The sequence below is a fragment of the Ochlerotatus camptorhynchus genome, unplaced genomic scaffold (assembly GCF_037179485.1).
Source record: "Ochlerotatus camptorhynchus isolate MF236.1 unplaced genomic scaffold, CSIRO-AGI_Acam_v1.1 ptg000078l, whole genome shotgun sequence".
Lineage (NCBI taxonomy): Eukaryota > Metazoa > Arthropoda > Insecta > Diptera > Culicidae > Ochlerotatus > Ochlerotatus camptorhynchus.
The window spans coordinates 1,193,183-1,214,800 of NW_027040568.1; the positions used below are offsets into that span (position 1 = coordinate 1,193,183).

The 21,618-nt window shown below is 39.3% G+C and overlaps 1 protein-coding gene across 1 annotated transcript; it reads left to right on the top strand.

Annotated features, from left to right (window-relative positions):
• The first annotated feature begins 5,021 nt into the window (after positions 1 to 5,021).
• On the top strand, positions 5,022 to 20,829 carry Gdi (GDP dissociation inhibitor). Its single transcript, XM_065217713.1, has 3 exons — positions 5,022 to 5,687; positions 19,707 to 20,182; positions 20,251 to 20,829. Exons 1-3 carry the CDS (start codon positions 5,294 to 5,296, stop codon positions 20,710 to 20,712), a joined length of 1,332 nt encoding a protein of 443 aa, XP_065073785.1. The 5' UTR covers positions 5,022 to 5,293; the 3' UTR covers positions 20,713 to 20,829.
• The last annotated feature ends 789 nt before the right edge of the window (positions 20,830 to 21,618 follow it).

Genomic DNA, 21,618 nt, shown 5'->3' on the forward strand with positions numbered 1-21,618 from the left:
CATAGAGGTAACTCTAAGACCACTGGGTCCCGAAGAAAATCATTATTATTTTTGGCTCACTCAGTACCAGAACAACGGTCCCAACATAGAGGTAACTCTAAGACCACTGGGTCCCGAAGAAAATCATTATTATTTTTGGCTCACTCAGTACTAGAACAACGGTCCCAAGCAGTCCCAAGCTATTTCACTCACCCCTGCATGTTCTGCATGAATCCACACACCCCTGATGTTATCTGTCAAACTTTCATAGCGAATCAAAACAAACATAGTGTAGTAATAGAATTTCAACTAGAATAGGGTACGTTAATCGTTTGCTTGGGACCAATAGGCTACTAAAGTGGTGAGCCAATTTAAAATCGTTAGTTTCGTATTGATTGTTGGTGATAAGTCCTCGGGTTGCCTGGAGCGAGGATGATCTTGAAACAAGGAAAAATGAGTTAGTTAGTCTTCATCTATGTGATTCCTAATCTTCTATTCGTTGTTCCCTGGTTTGAAATGGTTAAGACTAGGGTTCTGATGCATGGTCACTATCGGTGTCATTCCTTAATTTTGTTGCTAAGGAATCCAATTTTGACTGACAAAGGAGCGCGCCTTTGGAGGGTGTTCCAACACTCCGAAGGGTATAAATAGCGGAACCTTTCAATTAGAATCGATTCCTTGCGATGAAGGCAAGAATGACAACTGTATCAAAACCGAATACTTCATCATTTTTCAATAGTGATGAAGTAATACCTATGGTAATACGACATGCACTAAACTAAGGACACGGGATATACTACAATAGATCAAATTACTGGTCGCAGTAGTTTTATGTCCCGAACAGAGGAAAAAAAAAAAAAACGTCAATCCGTCGTTTCTGATACCAATCCCCATATCATCTTCACCCTCCACCTCGCCCCCCACCCGACGTCGAAAGAAAAACAGATCATCCCCGAACACTAAACTTAGAAACAGACTTGGTAAAAACACCGCTCGGTGCGGCTCGGTGGCAACCTACTCATGTATGCACAGCACTGGGTTTCTTCGATAAAGCACCCGGTGTCGGTGCAACATGTTGGCACGCCACCGAACCAAAAGAGAAACCCAAACGTGGTGCTACGGGCTTCGGCTCGCCACCGTGCGGCACGGAGCCAACGGAGCTCATGATTTCGTATCGTTCGTTGTTAGTGATGCGCTATACTCGGTCCCATTTGCGTTTTTGTCAAAACTGAGTTTTTCAATGGAAGTGGTAGCAAGTAGCTCATAGTTTAATTATACTCGATGAACTCAAGAAATTTGTTCTGAAATAGTTTAGAAAAATGAGCAAGTAGGTTTTCCCTTTACATAAGAATCCATGGTGCGAAGCTAACTTAAAACGCGTTCTTAATTGCGTCCGTCATTTCTCTCGACAGTAACAGGGTCCGTTCGGATACGGATGTGTTGGCCATTTTCGAAATGTTGAAAATTATGAATAACCGGGTGAAGCAAAATGTCTAGATCAACCATAGAAAAGGGCCCATCAGCATTTGTAAACAAATCGTTCTAAAGCCCTTTCCTAACACAGCAAAGGCCGCCTACGCAAACCAACACCATCATCGGATAAGGGAAAGTTTCCCCTACATGATATGTCGTTGGTTTGCGTGGGTGGCCTTCGCTTAGTGAGGAAAGGTCTTTAGAACGGTTTGTTTACAAATGCTGGAGGGCCCTTTTCTATTGTTAATACAGAACTTCTTTGGTGCTCTGGTGCTAATTTTACCATTCATCATTCTCGTGTACGATTATGTTTGGTACATGTTGTGCTGCGCTGCGTAAACTAAAGAAAGTTTTCTAAATAAGAGGCTGTTTATAAACTACGTAGACAGTTTAGAGGGGGGAGGGGTTGGTAATTACAATTGTTTACGCAGGGGAAGGGGGATCAAGAATCCCAAAAAACTGTCTACGTAGTTAATGAACAGCCCCTAACGTTATAGTGAAGCAAATTGTATTCGCCAGTGAAAATAAGAACAAAACAATTAACTTGTAATTGACCTTTGCGGAAAAAAAAACTATGGTTTTAAGGCAATTATATTTGCCGCATTAATGCTACATGGTGAAAATCGCTGTTGCATTAATTCGCTTTGACGGCATTGGCTCTTCACAGTGTGATAGTTCCTTAGGTGCTGTTCATAAACTACGTAGACAGGTTGGGGGGGGGGGGGGTTTGGCAATTGTCCACGGTCCATACAAATTTTAATATTTCAGGGGGGTCAAGAATCCCAAAAAGGTGGATACGTAGTTAATGAACAGCCACTTTGAGATTTTTCATTTGAGCGACAGAGTACGGAACAGTCCGCCATGCTTCACGCACAGAATGACAGTTGTTTGTGGGGTTTTCCCATAGGATTAAATTCAAAAGCATGTTTATTTCAACAATATAGGATTTGGGTAAACGGTTTTTAGCGTGTCATGCCTTTTTATTTCCTTCTTGTTTCATTCGGAAAAAAGTTGCCCCAGCTTTGCTCAACCTACCAGAAAACGGCCATCCATTCCGGATCCTCCTCCGATATCGAACATGGAAAGAAACCGGTATGAGGACCAGTGGCAGAAACCGAGGCAGAAACGGCAAAACGACGCTAATAACACAAATTTTCACCGGTTCCACTGAACTGGAACCTCCGGACACCCACCCCGACGGGTCCTCGCATCCCGGACCAGGACACCAATACCCACAGGTCACCCTTAATCGCACCCAAAAAGGAGAAATAAAGATGCCCTGCCCGAAGATCTTTTTTTTTTCATTTCTTTGCAAACCGTTTAATTTTGCTTTACCCTGCACTCAACTACTAAAATAATTCCAAAATATGTATGTTTATTTTAAACATGAGAAGCATGTTTAAAATAAACATATTTATGATTGTTCGCATAGCTGTCAAACCAAACAAAAATAAATACGTTTATTTTCAACACGAATATTTTTGAAATAAACGTAACATTATTTTTATTTTAAACATTGATTTCACATGACTTCAAACATGGAATACGTTTGAAATCAACCTAATTTATGTTTGAGGCCAGAACAAACTGAGTTTACGTTTAAATTTACCTCAAATATTTTTGTTACGACGATAGTTTTTTCTGCGTGCTGGCACGGAGCCGCACGGAGCGCACCGAATAACCATAGCACGGCACCAAGCCGAATAAAACGGCTCCGCGTTCAGGTTTCTTGTTCGTATCGGTGGCGAGCCGACAAGAGGTACCGAAACCGAGTGCGTGTTAGCTTTGAACGGGGAGCAATATTATTGCACGGCTCGCAGTGCCGGTGGGTGTTTTTCCAAGTCTGCTTAGAAAGAGGCCGGTATGAGGACCAGCGTCAGAAACGACAAAATGACGCTAATATTACAAAGTTTCACCGGTTTTACTGAACTGGATCGGATCGGAAACCCACCCCGACGGCCCCCGGATCCAAACATCCACAGACTTTCCATAATCGCAGGAATTTCCATTTATTTGCTATCCATTTTATTTTGATTTATTCAGCATTCAAATGCTTAAATAATTTCAAAATATGTTTGTTTATTTTAAACATGAAAAGCATATTTAAAATAAACATATTAATTTTTGATCGCATATAGTTTTCAAATAAATCAAAAATATTCACGTTTATTTTCAACACGAATATTTTTAAAATAAACGTAACATTATTTTGGTTTTAAACATTATTATCAATGGATTCAAACGTAGAATACGTTTGAAATCAACCTAGTTTATGTTTGTGGCCAGAACAAACTGAGTTTACGTTTAAATTTACCTCAAATATTTTTGTATCGACGGTAAATTTTTCTGCGTGATAGGCTGTCTTGCAATGAACACTCATACATCTAGTTTTCACTGGAAATCCTATGTATTAGTGCTCATTGCAAGACAGCGTATATTATATGATATAAGCCATACACACTAAGATTTATTTACAGTATACTGTATTTTTTTTTACCGAATATGGAACAGCTGAACATTCGGTAATCCATTCGGTAATTTTATAATTTACAATCCGTTCAGTAAATTTTCTTTAACCTCGAGCTGTCAAAATTTACTAAACTGAATTGTAAATTTTACAGAATGATGGAAAACCCTTCGGTTCATGGTTTAGTTATAATTTTTACCGAAATAACTGTAAATTGTTTACCTGCATGAATAAAAAGTAATGATTTTTAATTGATTTTCTTTCGTGTGTTTTATTCAAATAATGATGATTACAAACCAAACGAATCGATTGACTCATAAAACGTTTATTCGCGTTCGTACAAACATAATACTCCCATGTTATTGAGAACAAGTAAACCACACAAGTGCATTTGATTTGATGAAGGCATTAGACCCAGCTTACGTCTATGGTGGCTGAAAACAATTGGTCCAGAACCTGGTCCAGAATCAAGGATTATAGTACAACATTAAAGTACTTACTTTTAACACCAGAGAACCGAAGTGAAATCAATTACGAAATGGCGACAAATGCTGAGTTAGACAGAATTAAATTCACAAATCTGTTCCGTAATGTTTACAATAATCTGGTACTGTACTACGGTTTTTTTTTGTAAAAGATTATTTTTACAGTACATTCGCCACACTTTTTACAGTATCACTGAATTACAGACCGATACAGTTTTGATCAGTAATTTTTATTTGCAGATTTCGGTAAATTTATGTAATTTACAAAAATTCAGCAGTTTTGATTGCGGAAAATTAGTAAAATTATATTTTTACAAAACTTTCGGTAAAAATTATATTTTACAGAACGAATCCAGCAAAAAAAGTACCGAACACTATTTATGAAATTTGGTGTGTGGGGTATAAGGATACTTATGAGATATTTTAAAATATTTTATTGATTATAGAACTAAAGTCTAGAGTGGGGTGCCCCTAGAGCTTAAATATGTCTTGTCACTACACCCCTTGTTTTCCCTTTTTTGACATCTGTCTCTGTCACCGGTTGGCGAACGCTTCAAACCGCACACATCACTCTTTTTCCCTTTTCTCGCCCATTTTTTTTTCTCCAGCCAGCTCGCAAGCAGTTTTCTCTCCGTTGACTGCTGGTGGTGTGTCAAATATTTTCTCGTCGGCCAAGAGATAGGAAGTTGCTCGCTGCTGCTGAAATCGCTGTATTCGTGGAAAGAAAAAAGGGCAGAAGTGAAAAAATCCCTCATCTTTTCCACCTTTTCAGAAAGGAAGTGTAAAAAGTCGGAAAATTGTCGAGAGTAGTGTCTCGGAAGTGGTCAAACTCGTGGTGTTAGGAAAGTATACTTTTTTGGTGGTGAAATAGTGCAAAGAAAAACCAACCATGGATGAGGAGTATGACGCCATTGTCCTCGGCACTGGACTGAAGGAGTGCATCCTCAGTGGAATGTTGTCGGTGTCGGGAAAGAAAGTGCTGCATATCGACCGCAATAAGTACTATGGTGGCGAGTCGGCCTCGATCACTCCACTGGAGGATTTGTTTTCCCGGTTCGGTGTGCAGCTGCCCGAGGGAAAGTACGGCCGCGGACGGGACTGGAACGTCGATCTTATTCCCAAGTTCCTGATGGCAAACGGACTGCTAGTCAAGCTGCTGATCCACACGGGCGTGACCCGTTACCTGGAATTCAAGTCGGTTGAGGGCAGCTACGTCTACAAGGGTGGCAAGATTGCGAAGGTCCCTGTCGACCAGAAGGAGGCCCTTGCGTCCGATTTGATGGGTAAGTAAGGTAGTTAAGGGAAAAAATATCCATCATTCATCCATCCAGCTAGCAGCACCTCTAGAAAATTCGCAATTATATCAGTCGGGTGATTTTTTTCTCTTACTCTCCATTGTTGTAATAATCACCATCATTCGTTATGTCTCGGCCTCGGACGATCGGTTCGACGAGGTGAGCGAGCAGGGCGCACAGATCTCACGCAAAGAGCAGTCACTGAAGCACGAAGCGAAAAAGGGAAGGAACATATTTCGGGGGGTGAACCGATTCCATTGTTGACTGTGGATGTAATTTACTCAATCAGGAATCAGTGGATGGTCGTTTTATGCATGAATCATAGAATCCTTTCCCTATTCAAATTTAAATCTTTTAAGCATATATTCTCGGCCTAAAAATTGAAAAGGGCATATCAGGTTTTGTAAACATAACTTACACCATGATGCCATTGATTTGCGTGGGCGGCCTTCGGTTTTCGTACCCTTTTACAAAATGTTGTTTTCAAAAGCTGATAAGCTCTTTTCAATTGTTGGGCGAGAATTATGCTGCAAATAATTTAAATTTACTTTGCTAGATTATTGAACATTGATCTGCAAATGCATTCTTTATTACATTTTTGTATCATCCAGTAATCCCTCGAGCGTTTCGGCTGCGGTTATTGCAGTTTGACTGTCATCACCGCCACTGCCAAACTGACAGCCGATGGAGCCCGAGGCGATTCTGCTCACTCACAACAGAGAGAAGGGACTGAGCTGGAACGGCAAGCATAAAAGCAACATCATGTTCAAGGGGGCGATTGAGAGTGTAATGACACGTCAATATTGAATCTTTCTTCCCTATCCGCTTGGTTCAAGAGATCTGCGAATGTTATGCGAACGGACCGACGGAAAAAAGGCTATTCGGAGGAGAAAGAAGTACCCTCCCATAACGTTTCGCATTGTTTTCAAGCCCAATGAGCTGTCTTTATATGGATGGTATAATATAAGGCAGTGGCTCATTCACCTTTCCTTTGGCTCTACTGGTTCATAACTTCGTAGCTGATTCGTGGTGTCTTCAACAAATTGTCACACAAGCAGTAGAAAGAAGCGGTTGTCCAAAGAAAAAGCTCAAGAAAAGGAAAGCTGAAGCACAAACTTGTTACAACATCCGATTATCGATCGTGCGCTTCATTGAACTTGGCGGTTTGCTTATTTTTTTGAGTTACTGTATTATTGAATCTAATGACACATACTTTTTTTTTTGTATCATTGCACACTTTTCTTTTGGCTTTTACTGCACCAGCTGAGGTGAGTTGCCATTGTGTGTGCACCATCCGAGTAGGTAATCATTTTACTGAGAGTTTGTAAGCGTCTGCCGCATGCTTCACTTTATTACGATTCGCTGGAAGGATTACTCAACTTTCTAAGCCGTGCGTTACTCAAATCCATTTGAAATTGATGCCTTCCCAAAACCATACACATGTTTCAAATCGTCTACATTGGTTCTTCCCCGCATTCCTGATTAAAATTGACATCGGCCCTGACGGCAGCGCAAAACTGGTTTTGAAGCTCGACAATCTAAAATAATTATGTGTGTATCGTTTTCGGCATACTCCGAATTGAAATAGATGCTTGGCTGTAGGATGATAGTCTATCTCTAACTTATGGTACCAAACGTGTGTGGGTAAGACACTTTTAACTTATAGAAAAGGGAGGTAAAATGGCCATATGTGGGAAGACGAGGTACCATGTTCGATGCAGGTACAAACGCAGGTCCGAAAGAGCTCCGAATAATCAACCATTAGTGTTTTACTAACAACTAGTCAACCTTTACATTCGCCACGAAAATCTGTTTAAGGATATCCGTTTTTGGCCAAAATATTGCTGCATCTGTCAAATGCATCAAAATTCGTTTGCCTCAACAAAGAAGCTAAGAAGTTGGTTGATCTGTTTTTATCGAGTTTCGTGTTAAAAATCAATGTTGAATAATAAAATCGTCTTTAACTGGAAGAACATAAGGTTCAATTGACTTGATTTGCTGCGATGTTGAAATATTCAAACCCAGTTTTATTCGGTGCGTCATTTCATATTATGAAAAGCTCTTGCCATTTCATTCCTTGTACTATTTTACTTAAAACGACGCGAGCTTTTTGCAATCCGAAATGATGCGTCAAAAAAAAAACGGTTTGAATTTCTCGACAACGCACTAAAGTAATTTGAACCATAAGCTTCAACGATGTTACGGTACTATTAGGTTCAATTTACTTTCATACATTTTTGAAAAAATCAAAAGCAGTTTTTTGGACGCATCATTTCAGATTGCAAAAATCTAATTTTATTCCTTTACACAAAATGACGCACTCTAAAATGATGCGTCGCTGGCAAACGCAATTGGTTTTTTTTACTCCATCGTGTAATTGAGCTAGTACAGCACCACAAGCCACTTTTGAGGCATCTGTGATTAGAATAAACTGTTTTTGAGAATCGGGAAACTGAAGAACGTTTGCTGACACTTCTTCAGGGTATCGAAAGCGTTGTCAATCTGTGTTCCATACAAATTTAACATTCTTGTTTAATGAATATTGGCAAAATTTGGTATGAATCGTCGATAAAAGTTGCAAAAAGCGATGGATCGACGGATTTGTTTTCCGTACTGAGTACCAATGCCACCCAATGCTACCGACGCCAGTAAGACCGCTCCCACACCTGGGCCCTACCTATCGACCCATCAACCCATGGACCGGGGACCAACGGCTTTACTTCCCGTCCGAAGGAAGACGTGATCAGAGATTTTATGCCTTAGAAAATCCCGGCGACGCCGACTGGGATTCAACCCAGGCCTTTTGGATTTGAAAAATGATGATTTATACACTGAGGAAACTAGAATTACGATTTTCATAATATGTTTCGTATGAACGAGCATTTTGAGCTATGGAAATAGTTTCAAACGACACGTATGATATTCATAGCATGCTTATGAAAATTGCATGACTCAAAAATGATTCCCATACGAAATGCGTCTAAATTGTATGCGTCGTTCGTATGATTTGTTCTATGATAATGCACATTGTGGAGGAAGCCCGCATAAAGCTGTCGACATCATCGTCTGAAAGCTATTCGGGTAATCATTAATTTACCGGCAACCAATTCGCGATATATTCCACATAAAGTTGATCGATGTTACAAAACCATCCATGGACCTTACTGACTACCATAACCTTTAACATTAAAGTTCTCAACCCATAAGTAAAAAGGTTCTGTTATAGTTCTCATTCCGAAAATGTATGGAGAAAACAACTATTTTGAATGGTAATGGTTCTTAACAACCCATTATTTTTAAGGTCCACTTCCAAAAGACCATAATACATAAGGTTAAAAGTTTATCACACAAACGTTCATGTAAAGTTCAATAACCATTTCAGTTAAATTTTAGCAGGGTTTATAAACTATTTTTTAACCATTTTCGATAAGACAAGTTATGGTTCGCGTTTATGCGTGATTGCTCAAATCCTCTCAAATTTCAACATAAGCTTCAAATTGACGACATTCTAGTGCTTCCCCGCATTCCTGATTGGAATTTAAAAGGGCCCTGTGGCGCATGGTTTATCAGCAGAAAACTGGTTTTGGAGCTTGCTAATCTTTTGATGTAGGACTATAAATATCTTTGTGGACTATACTGGGGTGCAAATCAACAAATTACGTGACGAAATAGTGTCCGGTTTTGAACGTTTATAACATGGTCATTAGACTGGCCCACATTTATATGGGAGAAATTTTTAGATAGAAGATTAGGTATTTGGCAAGTGGCTCACATGGATAATTCGTCGGTTTCATGCAATATTGTCACAACTCATAATATACTATTTTCCGTTTAATCGGTTAAAAGCTTACCAAATTTAAACGCCGTACACACTTATACCCCGTTCACATTAGAGTGTATATCACGTGATATACCCTCCCTAATAAACAAATACCATAGACGAACGATAACCCAAATGATTGAACTATTTCACAAATTGTTTGGATGACACCCCCCGAACACGTCGTTTAGCAAATTAACCATAACATTTTTATTATGGCTGTCTTCAAATATTATAAATTAACAATATGGTTCACTCTTCTATTATCCCCAAGACACGATTTTTCCCGACACTAGCGGAGTGACGCGAAAGGTGACTAGTACACTGTAAATTGAGCGTAACAAGGCTATCAAAAACAACTCACAGTTGAGTAAAATTTTACGCACATGGACGTTGCGATTATTAGGCCTGTGTTTTCACCACTCGTATGTCAATACTTGGGAAATCGACTAGTCTTAAGGCATTTAAGAGATAATGTGTTTACGCTGGTTACCGTGTAAGCTCTATCAAGGTAATTAATCATAAGTTTTGGAATTCAACATTGGGGTTTCGTATCGAATGCTTAACCCCATAGATGTGTTTTTGAATGAGTTTTGTAAATCGGTTCACAACCAACAAAAACATTGGCCGGAAATGCACTACTGTTAAGAATTAAAAATATTTTCAAAGTTCAGTAGCGTATAATATAGTTACCAACTTCCAGCTGGTAGCTTCGCCTTCGGTAGTTACTTAGCTGTTAAATTTCCAGCTGTACCGTGGATCCCCGGTAATCTAACCATTCTTAATTTGTACGGTTTTTTGTTCTAGCCTCGCTGTCATCTAGCGCATGGAATAGAGTACAGGCCCGAACGCAATGTAGGTGGAAGTGGAACAGAAACGGCAAGTTTGACAGTTATCACAAATTACATCAAGATGCCTAATCGGAGTCGATTTGGTTCTAAGGCTGAGAACCATTTGCCGAGTTAAATTTAACTCGTGGTTAAAAGTGACATTTCGAAAGTTATTTTCTATGTTCGAAAATCCTGTGCTGTCGATCGACCGGTTTTCGAGAAGAACTTAGCCAAGGTTGTGAAAATTTAACTTCTTGCCTGTCAGACAAAAACCACGCTCAGATAGCAGGGTTAATCGATAACTTTCCATCTGTCAAATTTTAACCAAAAGTTAAAATAATCCACCAAAACGTTCGGAGCCAAATAGTTTTCAATCCGACAAGTAGGCTTACTCAGATTCGACTACACAACACTCAACTTTATCGTTTTTGTTTTGATGTATGATAGAGAAAGCTAGTAACTAGAGAAACATGTAATAAAGTACATAGTTGAAAATGCTTATTTCGAATAACAGACTGAAGTGGTAGTTTTTATACGATAGATGAGGAGGAGATAAAAGTATAGATTTGATAGTTCCGTTTAGATTACGGCAGTGTGAAAATTGCTTATACAGGGTAGGCCCAAATAAGTGACGCATGAATTAAGGATCGGATCTCCCAAGGAAAGACAAATGGTTTTAATGGTTCTGTTCTATTCTCTTTATTACATTTTATAGTTAAAATGTACATGTTTACTTTTCGATTCTATCGCCTTTTGCTTTAACTATTGCCCTTAGTCGCTTCGGAAAGGCATTACAAGCGGCACGCACCTGATTTTCGGGAATTTCATCCCATATCTTCTGTATAGTAGCTTTGAATTTTTCTATACCCATTGGCTTAAGATCCCGAAAATGTGCTTCCATGATTCCCCATATAGAGAAATCCAGAGGGTTTGCATCTGGCGAAGAAGCTGGCCATAACTCCTTAGGAATGAAATCTGGCAAATTTGCGGTGCACCATGCTTGGGTAATCTTTGCTCCATGGGACGGGGCAGAATCCTGCTGGAACACCCATTTGCGGTTACCGAACATCGTTGAAGCATGCTTCTTCAAATGGTATTCCAGAACCTCTCTTACATAGTAAGCCGCGTTGATTTTCACTCCTTTGTCAATAAAAAGCAGTGGTAGACGACCTTCTGCAGAAATCGCTCCCCACACCATGACAGAAGTATGATTTTGGAATCGTTGAACTCCGCGAATTGAAGACGGGATATCCTGAATCGTCGCTGCATAGACCCTGTCGTTTTGAGCGTTGAAACTTTGCTGCAATACGAAGTTTTTTTCGTCCGAAAACACGATCAAGGAATCACCGTGCTGGCGAAGCAGTTCACGACAGCGAATAATTCGGTTCTTCTTGTTAGCTTCTGAAAGTCCATGAATTCTTCTTTTCTTGTACGGCACCAATCCCAAATCGTCTTTGAGAACTGATCTGATAACTTTCCTGGAAACCGCCAGATCCTGAGCGAGTTTATATGACGAGCGACAAGGATTTCGTCGAATTCGTTCTCGTACTACCTTCACAAGTTGTTTAGTGCGTACGCTGCGTGGACGACCAGGTTTTTTCTTCGGAACGATGGTCCCCTCCGTCCTCCATCTTCTCAACGTCCGGTCAATTAATGTGCGACATATTCCTTCCTTCCGGGTCTCAGCCAATATCTGGTAAGGACGATTACCCTCCAAATGCAACTGCAAAATCCTTTTTCTTTTGAAATCCATCTCTAACTGAGGCACTTCCTGTTAATGTAATATAGCGCACAGTAGTTTGTTTACATTTTAATCAGTCACTCTTTCATGTGTTAGCCACCAGATAGCTCTCGCATAATCCAGAAGAACTTTACACTGAAGCAAAAAAGTGCGTCAGTTATTTGGGCCTACCCTGTAGAAAGTAGATAGCGAGCTAGGACAACTTTTAAGGAAGGTACAAATCGGTTTAATCATCTCTCTTTTTCACCAAACTCCCCCTTTGGAGAGGGATGGTGAGGGGTGTCCGATGATAAAACCGATTTGTACCTTCCTTAAAAGTTGTCCTAGCTCGCTATCTACTTTCTATGTGCAATTTTCACACTGCCGTAATCTAAACGGAACTATCAATTCTATACTTTCATCTCCTCCTCATCTATCGTATAAAAACTACCACTTCAGTCTGTTATTCGAAATAAGCATCTTCAACTATGTAAATCGTTGACTTCACGCAGAAGTAATACTAAACATATAGTCTAAGTATGTCAAAACGGCCTATTTACCAAATGTAAACAAAGAAATCAACGTTTAAAGATTTCTCGTGAATATAGACTCAATCTGGCAAACCGAGATAACCTAGAGATAATTTTCTCTATCAGATGATATAGTTACTTTGAGTGGGAATGTTGCATTTCGGGAACAACCGACATTTAAATGCACTGCTTAAATTTGGCTTGTATGCCTTTGCACATGTTGCTGGAAGACGAGGTAAAAAAAGTTCCATTTTGAAGAAAACCATGTGGCTTCCATGGGGCTAGATAAAATTAAATTAATGATGAAAACTAAATTTTGAGTAATCCTGATCAATAATCCATTGAGTGAAAATTACCTAACTCAATCTAATGCAATAATGGAGCACGAACGAAGGCGCACAAAACTGACAGCATCAAAGGCAGCGCAGATTGCTATGATTTTCATTCAAAAATCTAGATAGAGCTGGAATTAGAACGTAACAGCTTTTGTAAACAATGGCTTCTCTCGTTGATTTCTCCCTCCCCATGGACATGAAGGTTGACGGTACTGAAGCAAAGGGTTATGTTTAATTTCTTTATATTTGCAACGATGATGATTTCCTTCTTAATGCTTCCATATCATATTATTAAAAATTTATTTTATTTTAGCATATTATTTTTGTTACAGTCAATTGGCATTAGCATACTGTGGATTTCCACCTGGTTCAAAGGAGAATCCCCCAACGCTGTAGCTTGCAGCTAAATTGTTACTTACCTCTTCGAGCTCCTGGGAATGAAAAGGCCACGAGTTCTGGGTTTTCAAATATACGAAGCATAGCCTACTTGGATCAAATCGACATAGAGTGTTCGTCGACTTTAGTTCCGTATACATTTCTACCGAATCATTAATACAGCTCATTTCACACTTTCTTAAGCTCATGACTGTATACCGCACACATACGATACAAAAGATTTAATATTACTTGCTCGTTTTTGCGTAAAATAATCAATAATACCTTTGAAAGTTTTTAGGATCTGATAGATTTCCCAGTTTGGTTAGAAGTTTCGAAGCTAACGCATGTCCACAGCCCTAATAGAAAGATAGGCAGTAAAAGCATAGAGGTAACTCTAAGACTAGAAGGTCCCGAAGAAACGTGCTCAACTTTATGGATCAGCTCTACTCTCTTCGGTCCCAAGCTAATCGATACACCCCTCGAAACATAGGAAAATCCACTAACCCCTCATTTTATCTGTCAAACTTTCATAGCGAATCAAAACAAACATTGTGTAGTACTAGAATTTCGACTAGAATGGGGTACGTTAATCGTTTGCTTGGGACCAATAGGCTAGTCAAGTAGCTAGCCAATTTAAAATCGTTAGTTTCGTATTGATTGTTGGTAAAAGTGTATCATGAAAAATCGTTGCATGCAGGGTTGCTTCCACTCACTTGCTATAGATGAGTGATTTTCAGAGTTTTGAATTCGTTAGATGTTGTTGGATGCGGGAGGAGATTGGAGGACGGGTGTTTGACGCATGGAGCCTGTCAGTTTCGCTTTCAGAGTGTCATAGTCAGGAGTTTTTATGACTCGTGAGCGCTCGCGATTCGTAGAATCGTTGATTGTGGCTGCAAGTGGATTTGGCGGGTTTTGTGTGTCAGACGCTTGCCTTTTGGCCTCTTATTGTGTCTAGCATGTGCAGAGTATCATAATAGCGTCTAATGGTTTTCAGATTCCTGGTTGCGTGAAATACATTTGTGAGAATATCTTTTTGAGATTTTAGTAGTCACGTTTTGTTTATAGTTTATATTTTATTTCTTTCATGTAATTATCGTAAATATTTGTTATTCAATATTAGCTAATTCATCCATATATTCAATAATAAATTTACGAATGACTATAATTTGGATACCTAACAATTGGACAGAATCACTAGCAAGAATAGGTTGCGGTGTGTTCGCCTTCAAAAATATCGAAAGACATTAAATTGGAAGCGGACTCTGGTACGAATTTACAGGCTGCTATTTTGAGCAACTTATCGTCATAAAATTAAAAATTACATGTAGGTATTAGGCAACAAATGTGGATAATACGTTAGATATGTTATGGTATGAACTTTTGCAACGTTTTTTGTTTGTTTTCCTTTGTTTTTATTTATTTTCTTTTTTTTTTGTTAATTTTTCTTGAACGCAGTTAAAACTAGGAGATGAGGAAGAAATATAATCATTTGGTGCAAACACACAAACATACGCACACACACACACACACACACAAACACACACACACACACACACACACACACACACACACACACACACACACACACACACACACACACACACACACACACACACACACACACACACACACACACACACAGAGAGAGAGAGAGACAGATACACAAACACATCATGACATTAGACAAGAAAACATCCAGACGTTAAAACTGACGTACGAATGAGAAGAAGACATAGACAAAGACAGACCAACGATTACCGAAACATAAAGATTTTCAAGAAGATTATGATTAATCAAGATCGTGAATCCGGTGTTAAATTGGTCACCATAGACTAATCCGTCCGGCATCGTAGTCACTTGAAAAAATTTCTCATCAATCCCGATCATTGCAATCCTATGGGGATAAAAAAAATGGCTTCTCTCGTTGATTTCTAGGAACTCATGTTACGCCTACACAAACCAACATATCCATCGGGTAGGGAAAGACTTTCCCTACTCGATGGTGATGTCGATTTGCCAGGGCGAGCCATGACTTTCGAGAAATCATCGAGAGAAGTCATTGTTTACAAAAGCTGTTACGTCCTAATTCCAGCTCTATCTAAAATATGTTAAAAGTTCCCGTCGGTGAAAACATGACGATTGAGTACTTTTAACTGAAAATCGAATTCTTTTTGAGTTTTTTTTTGGAGTGGAGTTTTGTTAATCTATTACCCAAATTTGCGTTTACGATTCTTAGCGTGTTGAAAGTTTTCTTCCTGCCAGTTTCCAATGTGGTATGTAAAGAGGGATGGCATATGTAATCTGCATTTTCTTTTATTTGTTTGGTTCACCTCTAAGCTAATAGTACATTAGATGAGGAGATTAAAGTATAGAATTGATAGTTCCATTTAGAGTACGGCAGTGTGAAAATTGCATTCTACTTCTATATGCAATTTTCACACTGCCGTACTCTGTTATTTGAAATAAGCATCTTCAACTAAGATTAACGTAGCCCATTCTAGTCGAAATTCAAGTACTACGCAATGTTTGTTTTGATTCGCTATGAAAGTTTGACAGATAAAATGAGGGGTTAGTGGTTTTTCCTATGTTTCGAGAGGTGAATCGATTAGTTTGGGACCGAAGAGAGTTCCAAGGCTGAGCCAAAAAGTTGAGCACGTTATTTCGGGACCTTCTAGTCTTAGAGTTACCTCTATGCTATTAATGAATTCGTTTATTGGGTCTGCTTGTTTTCTGACAAACGTCAGTTTGTTCGTTTGTTTTTAAAACCTAGCTCAGGTTGAGGTTCGCACTGGGTTGAAACTGGTTCCAACCCCGAAAATAAACGAATTTGCTGTACACGGCCAATCATACCAACTCAGCGACTGAGATTAATTGACTCAGAGAATTTTCTTTCCACAAGCTATGAGTCACTGCAGTTTTTTTTTTCCAAATCTGAGAAAATTTCATATGGAAAGAAAATTCTCTGAGTCAATTAATCTCAGTCACTGAGTGGATATGATTGGCCGTGTATGTTACTGAGTTACTAACAGTGGGCGACGAAAACGTAACGAACACCCCTTTATAGCACTCCGCAATTAAAAAGTCATAATCATACTCACATTTTCTACGTTTCCCTTACTAAGCATTTAGATTTTGCTGATGTAGGTCAATAAATGTAGATGACATTGAGTGCCCTAATAAACAAATACCATAAACGAACTGTATCCCGGATAGGTAAACTATCTCAAAAATGGTTTGGATGATACCCCGAACAGGCCGTTAAGCTCTCTTTTATGATTATTTTTATTAGGGTGGTATCTTCCTCTATGAATTTAGATACACACTATAAGCCTCGTCTTGTTGCTGTTGTCTACACATTTAATTCACAACTATCGTATATGTACAATAGAAAAAAGTTCTATTATGATATTTCTACCAATCATGCTCGTCTAAATGGGAGGAAGTCAACCAGACACATTTCAAACATTTAGCAGAACTTGTAGACAGGGACGGTCATGTTACGGACTACTTAGGGATTGTTCATTAACTACGTAGACAGTTTTTAGGGATTCTTGCTCAAACCGCAATCTCCAACACCGGCGAGAGACCAGTAGCCGAGCACTTTTGCAAGCGGAAAACTTGCTGATTCACGGCAACGTCGGCCACCGAATCATCACCAAAACTCGTGACGGGCACATTATCAGCACGTTCCCGGGCTAATTCACCAACCGGACGAGTTCAAACTCACCGTGGACGAATCTTTCAGTAGAACAAAACTATACACCGAAAGTGTGGCATCCGAGCTCGGAGAACCGGGCTCCCGGGAGGCAATGAAAACCGACACCTAACAATGGAACTGAAGCTGCGTCTTAGATTTTGGAGGTTAGATTCAAGGTCATTGTATGGCCGATGGCCGCCACACAGTGGGACGAAATTAAAAAAGTAGGACATGGCCATTTGCGACGAAACTATTGAGTGTAAAATTTTTATGTCTTCTAGAATGTTTCTTCAATTTTTGAGGACTATTTGAGAGGTAAAATTTCTGCTTCAGGGGAGTATACACTAAGTTAAAAAAATATAACTTATAACTGATAAAATCGATGAACACCTATGAAAACATTGTAGGTGTGACATCATTTTAAGAAACTTTGCCAAAGACGACAATTTTCTATCTCTCAACTGGACGAAGTTATAGGGTGAAAATGGAATAACGGTAGTAGGATTTTTGATCTAATTTTCGTCCTACTAAGCACAACCCACACAGTCATATCAATGCAAAAATGGTACAGGCATCGAAAGCTCTCAATTAACAACTGTGGAAGTGCATCTAGAAGACTAAGTTGAGAGCACGCAATAAGCTAATATACGATATGCAATAAGCTTGAAATGCGAAGAAGAAGAAGAAGCACAACCCACGCTACCTCTCTTTCTTGAACGGGTTTTAACAATAAATTAAATGTTCTATCAAAGATGACTTCTAAATTTATTCCCCTTTCCATAAATACCATTGAACTTGATAAAAAGCGGTACGGTGCTAATGGATATTTTGGTCGCTATTGAAAATTTAGTGCATTGCTGAATTTATGTATGGGCCCAAATCCCCCTTGCATTTAGGCCGACATCCCCCTTGCATTTAGGCCGACATTACATCCATTTCCCCGATTTCATTATCGATAATTAAAAAAAAAAACATGGCAAAAAGCTGATCTAAAAAAACCGTAAAAATCGACTTTCGGTTTTCTTTAGAGTCCAACTTCTTTTACATGATGAGATAGAAAAAATATGCTAATTAATAAGTAAATTTTCTTAGGAACCTAAAGAAAAAACCGTTTTCTTAGGTTTTAGATTTCTATTTTTTTCAAAAAACAAAACGTACTATAGAAACATTAAAATTTGCATTCAACGTGTTTGCGATTTTCAGAGTGGGTTAGAAATGCTATCTAACATGAAACTTTAGTGTTATAATTTATTAGCTAGAGAATGTTCTTAGAAGAGGGAAGGCAGATAGTTCCTAAAGTACGGCAGTATGAAAATTTAATAGAAGCTGAAAATGAGCGAAGAACCTGCAGATTTGAAGAAATACTTCGAATCTCCGCGTACATCATACGGGTTAGGTAAAGAAGTGTGCGTTTGACCTGCACTGTCGCATTAATGGCCCTTCGCTCATTTTCAACTTCTATTCAATTTTCATACTGCCGTACTCAAATGGAACTATCTACCTACCCTCTTCTAAGACCATTCTCTAGCTAATAAATTATCACACTAAAGAAGCTTCATGTTAGATAGCATTTCCAACCAACTCTTCAAAATTTGTTTTTGGCGTTAAGGCTTCCCCTTGACTATTGTTGGTAAACACTCGAACAAAAACATTCTCCGTGTTGACGTTCACTTCGCTAATGGTAATGGCATACTTCTCCCTTGGCACAGCCTCACTCCGGAGTCCGGACGACAGAGTATGCTGGTACTTCCTGAAGCAACCGTGCCAGGAAAGGAATTGCGCCAGGTGGAAGTTCATCTCTCCATGCTTTCTATTCACCCATATCGAGATAATATTGAATCGCCAATGCGCCTATGAGCCTATGAGTTGCATCCGAATGTAACACAAGCACGAATCGTTTGAAAATAGTTTAATTTTCCCAAGTTCCCGAAAGCACTGCAGAAGGAAAAATGTTCTAAATATATTAGACTCGAATTTCTCATCAAACATTCATCAAATCCTAGAATTCGCAAATTTTCCCTTAGTCCATTTGAATCGCAATGTCTTAAATGTCATGTGCAGTACAACAGTACTGCCTATAATCGCATATTAGTCCCATACGAAAAAAGAAGGCATTGAAAAAATGGCAGTCGAAGTTACGAAGTGCAATTCTCATGTAAATTTATTGAAAGTTAAAATCTGTCACAATGAAGCTTGCATGTTCTATTATATCAGCGAAAATAGTGGCAATTCGAAAAGCAGAACTTTAACTTGAACTATGGACGATTGAATTTCAGGATAGGACTGATATGCGATTACTTTGCTTGATGGAACAAACTGACAAACTGATGTTGTTTTCATATTTTTCATGATCAAAGTCCATAGTTTTATCACATAACATGAAAGTAGATGCCAATTGATAGTGGATAGCGTTGTTATCTCAAAAACGACGAAAATCCATATGGGACTGATATGCAACCCGAAAGAAATGCTCATGAGAAAAATCTCCTAAAATAGTTGAATTGCGATTTCCAATTAACAATTGAACATTCTGATTTTCAGATGTTTTCCAAAGTTCGTGATAAAGAGCTGCTCATTTGGGCTAGTGTTATAAAACCGCATATTATTCTGCTTGAGGGTGAACAATCAATTATTTTCAAAATATTTTACGTAACTAACAGTGATTTCGCTTTTTCTTTTATTTCTCTCAATTTTAAGGCATGTTCGAGAAGCGTCGTTTCCGCAACTTCCTGATCTACGTCCAGGACTTTGTTCAGGATGATCCCAAGTCCTGGAAGGACTTTGACCCAATGAGCAAGAGCATGCAGGACCTGTACGATCACTATGGCCTGGACAAGAATACTCAAGATTTTGTTGGCCACGCGTTGGCACTGTACCGCGATGACGACTACCTGTTGGAACCGGCCGTTAAGACGATCAACCGCATCAAGCTGTACTCCGACTCGTTGGCCCGTTACGGCAAATCGCCGTATCTGTATCCGATGTACGGTTTGGGCGAGCTGCCACAAGGTTTTGCCCGTCTGTCGGCCATCTACGGCGGTACGTACATGTTGGACAAACCGATAGATGAGATAGTCTACGATGCCAGCGGAAAGGTCGTCGGTGTGCGCTCCGGCGAGGAAGTGGCCAAATGTAAACAAGTCTATTGTGATCCCACCTATGTGCCGGAGAAGGTAAGGGTTTTTGTTGTTGTTTTGGAATAATGTGATAACCATTAACATTGTTTTCCGTCAACACACAGGTACGCATCAAGGGCAAGGTGATCCGTTGCATCTGTCTATTGGATCATCCGATTTCAAACACAAAGGATGCGCTCTCGACGCAGATCATCATTCCGCAAAAGCAGGTCGGCCGCAAGTCGGACATTTACGTGTCGCTGATCAGTTCCACACATCAGGTCTCGGCCAAGGGCTGGTTCATCGGTATGGTTTCGACCACGGTGGAGTCTGACAATCCGGAGGCGGAAATCAAACCCGGTCTGGATCTGTTGGGTTCGATTGCACAAAAATTCGTCTGCGTTTCGGACTACTACGAACCGACCGACGCTGGGCTGCAATCGCAGGTGTTCATTTCGGAATCATACGATGCCACAACGCACTTCGAAACGACCTGTTTGGATGTGCTGAATATCTTCAAACGTGGCACCGGGGAGGAATTCGATTTCTCCAAGATCAAGCAGGAACTGGGCGACGAGGAGCAGTAAAGAAAAAAGAACAATTAACGGGTGTATGTGGAATGAAGGAAAGTTATACCTAGGTGGCCCTCTTCCTAGCAAAAAGTGGAAATCAGCTTCTCTCAGAAGAATATTAATTGCGATTAATATGTGGGAAAACCCTGCATCTGATACATTATTAATATTTACTGCTATTTTTAGTATCAAGAATTTACTTTAACAATATAATTGTATAACAGACAAACCAAGCTATTGTAAGGTATTTTCCAAACCAAACGGAAGACGGATGGATCGAAGCATCAGCACTAAAAGTTTGAATCAAGACAAAACAGAAATATGAACATCGAAGTATATCTCCCGGAGAAAGAAGAGATGAGGGATAAAATCGATTCTTCCCATAATAATCCCACTCCCACTAATCCGCGGGACTCTCCTATGCTTCGGTTGCTTTCTCTTTTGATTATCGTGTACCGTAGGGGTTAAAACAAACGAGTATTGTTTCTATCAGGTTCATGTTTTTTCACGAAACATTCACACGATCGCTAGAATTTCGATAAGAAACAAAGTTCTGCTTGACGACTAGAAACAAAACAAAATATATAGAACAAAAAAAAAGCATGATCAGTGAGAGGTTTTACGAAAGGGGTAAAAAAGGCTCGATCGCAATGTGCAAAAAAGCAGAAAAGAATAGAATAATCAAATTATCCACGTATATTCAAACTGAAAAAGGTAGTAAACTATTATGATTAAGAAAACAAAAAAAGACCTATTGGAAAAGATTGAAAACAAAATTCTAGAAGCGCTGATTGGCTTTTTAAGGAAACAGAATGTAATTCATGTATTTTCGAATGTCTTTCCGTTTCATTCTGCTGCTTAATTTTATACCCAGATGTATGGATATGTTTTGCGCGAATCAACAAATAAAATTAATCGTCT